This window comes from Hippocampus guttulatus, chromosome 4 (assembly GCF_054856545.1).
Source record: "Hippocampus guttulatus isolate MCC_2025c chromosome 4, RoL_Hgut_1.0, whole genome shotgun sequence".
Lineage (NCBI taxonomy): Eukaryota > Metazoa > Chordata > Actinopteri > Syngnathiformes > Syngnathidae > Hippocampus > Hippocampus guttulatus.
In genome coordinates, this window is record NC_141264.1 from 12,771,653 (window position 1) to 12,779,655 (window position 8,003).

The 8,003-nt window shown below is 42.5% G+C and overlaps 1 protein-coding gene across 1 annotated transcript; it reads left to right on the forward strand.

The window, feature by feature from the left end:
- The first annotated feature begins 549 nt into the window (after positions 1 to 549).
- On the forward strand, positions 550 to 7,275 carry mlycd (malonyl-CoA decarboxylase). Its single transcript, XM_086109062.1, has 5 exons — positions 550 to 1,127; positions 2,966 to 3,078; positions 3,201 to 3,357; positions 3,718 to 3,870; positions 6,130 to 7,275. The coding sequence occupies exons 1-5, from the start codon at positions 582 to 584 to the stop codon at positions 6,673 to 6,675; spliced, it is 1,515 nt and encodes a 504-aa protein (XP_085965188.1). The 5' UTR covers positions 550 to 581; the 3' UTR covers positions 6,676 to 7,275.
- Positions 7,276 to 8,003: the final 728 nt, after the last annotated feature.

The following is an 8,003-nucleotide window of genomic DNA, read 5'->3' on the forward strand; positions in this document are numbered from 1 at the left end:
GACTGTCTGTGTCCTATGTGTTGTGTTGTGTTATTTTTACTTCAAAATGGCGCCGCGAGAGTGGCTGCCTTTCCAGCAGCTTCTATACTTTGTTGTTCTACTTCTTCCTTTCATAGCTTTGCTGCTGTGAATTGGGAATTTCTCCATTGCGAGACTAATAAAGGTTTTCTTATCTCATCTGCAACAAGAACTGTTTGAGAAGAGATTTTTATTATTATTACTATTATATATTTTTTAAAGAAATATTTTTGGACATATATACAGTACTGAAGGCTTACAACGAGTTAAACTCATTGCCATTTTTGGATCATACCCATGAGTTATTGTTTGGTGCTTCCAACCAATCAGTCAATCGGTAGGGCCAACATGGATGGAATTTATGACCACAATACCACGGGATCCTAGTTAAAGTTTATAAATTTTCATCGATACGCAAATAATCATTCCATTTCAAGGGAGTCCCATTCATCGAAAAGACCGACCTCACAATTAAGTGTACTGTCTTTTTAAGAAACCCGGAAATAGTTACTTTTACGTGATCAATGTTTGTGTCTGCACACGAGCTCTGATCCCACCCAGCAATGTTACCCCAACCTCTTATGTGTGCTTTTCGTGGCACACTGAAGAGTTGGCGATACCGGGCTGTCCTAAAAGTTGCTTTTGGGGCGTTTGACTTCGGCAACTGCCGTTGGTTGTCTTCGCCAACAAGCGGAGCCGTTTCTGGTATGGAGGAAATTTTGGCGAGAGCCGTGTCACCTTTACCCACATACGAAACAAGAGAGAAATCTCCCCCTCCTCCAGAAGCCAACAGCTTGGAGTTCATGCATTTCTACAGAAGTCTCGACAAGGGAGATAAACTAGATTTCTTGGCGAGGCTTTCACGTGACTTTGGAGTGGATCATAAAAGCGTTTCGGAGTTCGCTGGGAAGCTTCTGCACACCCAACTCAGGGACTTGGCGACCATTTTGCAGGTTGAGGATAGACTTCGATACAGCTTGACACCCCGCTATAAACAGTTACTTAACCACATAAGCAGGGTGGAAGGGGGAGTGAAGTTTCTGGTGGACCTTAGAGCCGACGTGCTTGACATCGTCTCATCAAAAAGTAGCGAGAGCCCGGACTTGAGGGTAAACCATGTTCTGTTTGTTGACATTTTCTACGGGTGCTCGCATGAGTCAAGACATACCCATTGTGTGTTGTTGAAGTGTTGGTTGATTTAAATACAGTATCCGAGTGTAGCTTGACACACCAATATGGATAACGTTTGGGTGGGGGGCATTTAACCCACACAGACGTCATTGACCAAACCATAGCCCACTAACGTGTTTCACAATTCAGAGCGCACTGCCACAATGCCCTTTACCCCACTTCCAGTTTGCTGTCCTCATAGAGGCGTTCACTAGTAAGCATGCCAAATATTTTGCTAGATCAGTCTGCTCCGAACCCACCCACTATTTTTTTTTTCATAACATAATGAGTCTGGACTCTATGGGTTAATTACAAACCTACAACACAAAACACTGCATTTGCCGGAAATGCATATATATAATTGGTTGATTTATTCTAGTCAAATGTCATCTCGTGAAACGTTCAATTAGTTTAAAGGTATGCATGTCCAATTTGGTCAAAGTCAAACTCAATAATACAAAGTAATTACCTACCAACATTAAAGTAAATTATGGTCTCGATCATAATTTGTAGAGTACATTGTGGCCTGATTTGGGTTTAATTTCACAAACTCTCCGTGTTTACATGTCAAAGTGTATTACTCAAGATAACAGTAGTCATTCGCAATCAAACAATGACACTTTGTGAACCTTAAATATTTAATTTATATTTCTACAGCTGTATGCTTACTTTGTCTCTTGCGTGTAGGGCAATAACATGGGATTTCCCCTCATCTCTATCATCACTTATGTGGTACATGTGCTTGTTTATGTCATTCACTTTTCTAGAGTTCACAGCCTTACATTAGATACAAGACTTCTGGCCATTTAAATCGCTATATTTTAGAAAACGAGTTAGATTACTGTAATATAATCCCAATAATAATCTTTTGTGTGTGTGTGTGTGCGTGTGTTTGCGTGCGTGCGTGTGTGTGAGAAAGAGAGAGAGAGATTGTGTGTGTAACTCACATAAGGTCAGTGCTACCTACAATATCCACACTTGTATTTTACTGCTAATGGTTTTGCTGTCTGTGGTCTTTGTAAATTTTAAAAGGAGGGAGAGAGGGGGGGGGAAAGGCCATTTTAGAGTAATCTCACAACAAGAATTGACATTCTAACTAATTTTGCAGGCGTCTGATCTACTATATTAGTGACGTCAATGAGTGGTGTGGGTTACATTAGTGTCAAGCTGGCTATTTTTGCCCCGTACTAACACGATCCTGGAGTGGATCTGTGGCACCCATCTTACTGGGGTAAAGGTATCAGCATACTGATGTGGTCATTTGGATTCCTTTAAGATTACTGAGGTGACCTTTGCTCTCATGCTCCCAATGTTACTGTGACATACAGCACGACTGAAGGTGTGCAGAGCTTGCTAATGATATTATTAAACCAGTAGCCATCCAATGGATCTGCTTACATTCCACTGCGTCAGTTTGTGTGTCTGCAAGATATTTGCTGTCTGACCTTTTAAAGGCATCTGCCCTACTCTAAAATGGCAAATTGCTTATTGAAGAGGATTCTGAGTAAACATTACAAGCTCAGAAACATCATTACTCATAATGTGGGAAAACTCAAACAGCATACAGACATCAAGGGACCACACAGCTCACAATGGGTCCTGGGATGTAACCAGAATTAAGTAACTCTGCTCAGTCACAATACCGTATGTGGGGATTCGTTCATTAAAAAGAATGATTTTGGTTGCCCTGTAGCTTGTCAACATGTAAATTATGAGGAGATTACTCCAGTTTTCAACAAGTGTGAAATTCTTCATGACTCACTATCCTCTCTCTTAGGACCTGAATGGAACTCTGAAGAGCTTGCTGTCCGAATGGTTCTCTGTAGGTCTGCTCCGACTAGAGCGGATCACTTGGCAGTCACCCTGTGAGATCCTCCAAAAGATCAGCCAGTAAGGCAGCAAATGTGATTCTTCAAAATGTTATTTTAGGACTCTTTTATAAAAACAAATGTTTCTACCTGAATCAAGCAGAATAGCTTGGATGAAAAATGTCATTACAAATCCTCTGTCAGGTATGAAGCGGTGCACCCTGTTAGGAACTGGGCTGATCTGAAGCGCAGAGTGGGGCCATACCGCCGTTGCTATGCCTTCACCCATGCCGCCATGCCCGGGGAGCCTCTGGTCGTGCTGCATGTTGCCCTCACAGAAGAAATCTCAGACAACATACAGGTTAGAAGGAAAGGTTTTGGAGAATGTCTCTCAATTTTCCACATAATAAAAGCTAGTGGAAATTTCTCATTGATGTTCCTCCTGAATATCAATAACTGAGTCACTGTGATCTAAAAGCACAGCTATTTGGCTTACCTTTGAGTAACTCCAGCAGTGTTGACTTGAGAAAATAGCCACCATGTCAGCAAGCTCACATATTTTGCTGTTGGCATGAATGTTGTCTGCTTGCAGTTAATTTATATTTTCAAAATGAATGAAAATAAAACAAACATCAAAAAGGCTCCGATTGTGAGGTCTTAGCTTTCAAAACTATCTTTGTGACATGGAGAATTTTAATGCAAACTGTGGTCCCTCTCTTAGAGTATTGTTCGGGAAATTTCCATCCTTGACTTGGAAGAAGATGCAAACAAGGTGAATGCAGCGGTCTTCTACTCCATCTCCTCCACCCAAACTGGTCTACAAGGTGTTGAGCTGGGAAACTATCTCATCAAGCGGGTGGTCCGGGAACTGCAGGTGGGTGCACTGTGGATAATTGGCCCAATTATTATTAATACCCTACAAAGAGCACTTATTTTACCAGTAATTACCACATAGTCGCTGCATTGAAATCCCATCCATCTTTCTCAAAAAGCTGAGAAGACCATTTCATGTCAGCCCACTCTTTCTAGAAATGGTTGAAACGTTGACTTGTCAGAAGCCACTATGCAGATGGAGAAAATGCATCTTTGTCGTGCGCCCTGATAAAATCTGTTTCCCCAGCTTTGCATTGCACTTTAGTTTTAGCTCAAGCAGATTGCTGCATTTTATCTATTGACATTATCATTTATAGGGATCAGTAAGTGGCAGTGAGGGGGTTAACTTCTTAGCATGTCCACCTCACAGTGCGCAGGCGCAGGGTTAGATTCTGGCTCCCGCCTTCCTGTGTGGAGTTTGCATGTCTCTCCCCGTAAGGTGCCTGCATGAGTTTTCTCACCGGCAAGCTTTACCTTCAGTAAAGGTGAAGAAAGAATTCTTGCACTCATACAGGGAACTAAAATTTACGATGGGGAAGATGACAGAGGAAAAGAAAAGGTCACTCCTGATTTAAAATAAGGAGAGGATGAGGGAGGAGGTTACACTAATCTTTTCAGACTGAATTCTGTAGTAGAGCAGCAGTTCTCAACCACTGGGCCACCTACTGGTACCCGGTCCATAAGCCATTTTGGTACCAGTGGCCACACACAGCAACTGAACAAAAAACGTTTTATTGAACATCCGAGTTTGCCTAATGACATATGTTAAACCGCTTGTCTCGGTCATGAGCCATGGTCGTAAAACATAAGCCCACAATCAAGCAACAATGAGTAAAAAATGTAACTTTTTCAAGAGCTTCATCGGAAGAGGAATAAGGCAAAATGATGCGACAGAAAAGATTCGACAACTTGAAAGACAATATCAGCAGTCTCACTCGACCTAAAATACAAATCTATCACTACAGGTGATCCGCAGGCACCAAAGCCGCTCTACTAAATGCTGTATGTGGAGACAGGTTTGTAAATGAGGAAATGAAGCCTTCAAAACTGATTGATTCAGATTGACCAACCGGTACCACTCAGGTGCCTCCATAGTCTCACAAGCCAATAAGGCCTGGGAAGCCTGACGGCATCACTGGTGTCCGCCAAAGGGTTCGGAGATAGATGCCACGAAAGGCACCAACCACCTGAGCACCTTCCAATGGAAGTGCGGAACATGGTCCGCTCTGCCTCGGTTGTCATCATGTGGTGTCTTTGTGCCATGTTTGTCTGGGACCTGTTTGCCATGGGTGACCATGCCAGGGGCACAAAGCTCCAGACAACGTAGCAACCTAGCATAACCTACCATTGGGACAGACAAACCCCTCCGCAATCAAAAATTGACAGCTCAAGGAGGAGATAAATAACATATATCAAATTAAAATTAAAGAATTTTGAGTGTCCTTGTCTCTCATTACTGCAACATGAGTCTGGCTCATTGAATAGAAACAATCACAGGGCTCCCACTTATTACAACAACTCCATTATGTGTCCCAATGAATTGTATTTTTAAATCTTTTTTTTTCATGTGTTTACATGCCGGTCCGTCAAAATATTGCTGGTCCATGGTGCAAAAAAGCTGCTACAGAACACAGAACCAGGATGACACCTTTTCCCAAATAACCATTTGCTCAAGTTCCTTTTTTTCCACCAATTCCCTGCCTCAAATACAATAACTGTATTATGTACATGACTTACCATTATTTCTTAGGGCATCACACACTTGGAAAGAAATAGATGTTGAAGTGAAGAAAGAACCTGACATAACTGGGGAGCGTGCAACCGGCTGGCTGTTGCTATAAAGGAAGGAAAACACAGAGGAGCTGTCCAACTAAACAACAAAAAGTTAACTCTCTGGGGCATTTCTGTCACTTGCTATTTCATCTGTAACTTTTAGCACTTCTCCCACATCAAACTCACTTATCAGCCGATAGAAATGGGGATGAGTGTAAGAAATTGTCCAAGTGACCTTTGAGGTAACAACTGAACAGGGATGAGGGAGAAGAAGGAGAAAATTTAATCTCCATCAGCCAAATCATGACATAGAAATCAAGACATACACACACACACACAAACACACAAAAAAAAAACATTTCATGTTTTGCCACCCAAATTAGCGTTCTCTGAGGTGGATTTGTGGCACGGCACATTAAAATCATGATACATATCATTCCCCCCCAAATTGTTCCTATTTAATGCATAATCCCTTTTCTCTTTCTAGAGTGAGTTTCCCCACCTGGCCCAGTTTTCCAGCCTCTCCCCGATCCCAGGCTTCTCCTTGTGGCTCCAAGGCCTCCTCAGCCAATACCGAAAAGAAGGTCGTGGCTCGGACCTCTTATCTGAGCAAGAGTGGCAGGAAGTGGAGCAAGTCACTGACTTAATCCCAGGCACCAATGCCATAGATGCCCTCCGCAAGTTAATAGCCACAAGCGAATGGATGCGCTCGGAGCGTCTCTCTCGTTTCCTGGAGCCTGTCCTGATGCGACTCTGTGCCTGGTATCTTTACGGGGAAAAGAGGCGAGGTTATGCACTGAACCCAGTGGCCAACTTCCACCTTCAAAATGGTGCTACCATGTGGCGGCTGAACTGGCATGCTGACACGAGCCCAAAGGGTGTGACAAACTCCTGCAGCATTATGGTGAACTATCGTTACTTCTTGAATGAGACATCAAAGAACAGCGCGCTCTACCTGCAAAAGAAAGTCATCACGGCATCGGATCAAGTTCTCGGATTGGTGTCGCAGTTTCAAAAGAACAGTAAACTCTGAAAAATAAACTATTTTCAATTGTCCATATGACGGCGTAGGTAGTGCATACGGTTATAGCAACACCCACCCGATAAAACAATCTTGTTTGGTCGAGGGACAGCTTGGTGAGCATCCCTTAGAAGCCATCTGTTATTTGAAGTACATTCATAAGTTGTTTTTTTTTTTGCATCTGGTTGGCTTACTTGATGATGAGAGCCTGCAGCTAATGAAGGGTCCTACATCTTTATACATTTTATCAGCATGCACGTTATGGTGAAGTAGGAGCAATGAAGCTGTGCAGCCACTGGAATAAATGATCCTCACACTTAGTCGCAATGTCTCTTAGAGAACAATAGGGGAGCGCATTGGTTTTCTTTTTTTAAGCATACAAACACCTGCCTTTATGCTTCACATACTTCACTTGGTCACATTTTAATTCAAACTGGAACTCTTCTCGATAACCCAGACAAAAGAGGCTTTATCATTTTCCACTTCATGGATCGCCTCAGATGTTAGTGGTGCTAAATATCATGGCAACATCTCGGGCTTTTATGATCTGGTCACTGTCAAACAAAAAAAAATGTCTGTCATTAATGTAATAAAAGAAATCTGTCCATATAATTGATGAGTAACAGTACAGTATGTTAGACCATGACCATGAACATTTCGCAGGACTTTCATTACATTTCCCATGTATTGGGACTTTCTTAATTCACCAATTTCTCTCCTGAAGCCTTAGGAAGGATCGACTCGATGCATTTCCCCCCTTTTTCTTTTAATAATTTTGCTGACACACAGCTCCTGCTCCCCCTGAGAGCCATCGATGATGTTCTAACATTTCTGCAGGTGCCAAGGAGGGCTCATATCAGCCCACACCCCATTGTTGTGAAATAATACATCACAGCAAGTTGACTGTGAAATTACATTTTATGTCTCCAAGGAGCCCAACTTTAGTCCCATTTTTTTCTTTCCATGCTTTCCCTCCTCGCTTTTCTCTCAGAGTGCTGCTCTCTGTCCTGAAACTAATGGAGTGAGAAATAAAATTAAAGTAAATGGTTAGATTGATGGTGTTCAGTTGCGAGGAATTGGGGAGGAGAATAAAGAACCATAAAAAGGACTGTTGGTTAAAGGATGCCCTTGAGAGACCTGTTTGCCTCTGCAAACACCCGTGCTGCTTCGTGTACATGTGGAGGGGATGCAAAGGAGGCTGTCACACCATTTTAAGATTGAGGGGGATGAACTGCAGGGTTAGCATGGAAAAAGCACAGCCATTTTCAAAACCTGTTGGTGCTTGAGTCACCTTTGCCCAAAAAGGTCCAACATAAATGACCACGGCAGTTTTTGAGGAA

Bases quoted from the DNA above. Each gene is read 5' to 3' on its own strand.
- mlycd (XM_086109062.1), top strand. From the start codon at position 582: ATGTTACCCCAACCTCTTATGTGTGCTTTTCGTGGCACACTGAAGAGT. The intron at 3,358-3,717 runs GTTAGAAGGAAA...TCCCTCTCTTAG, and splicing joins AAATCTCAGACAACATACAG to AGTATTGTTCGGGAAATTTC. The intron at 3,871-6,129 runs GTGGGTGCACTG...TTCTCTTTCTAG, and splicing joins GGGTGGTCCGGGAACTGCAG to AGTGAGTTTCCCCACCTGGC.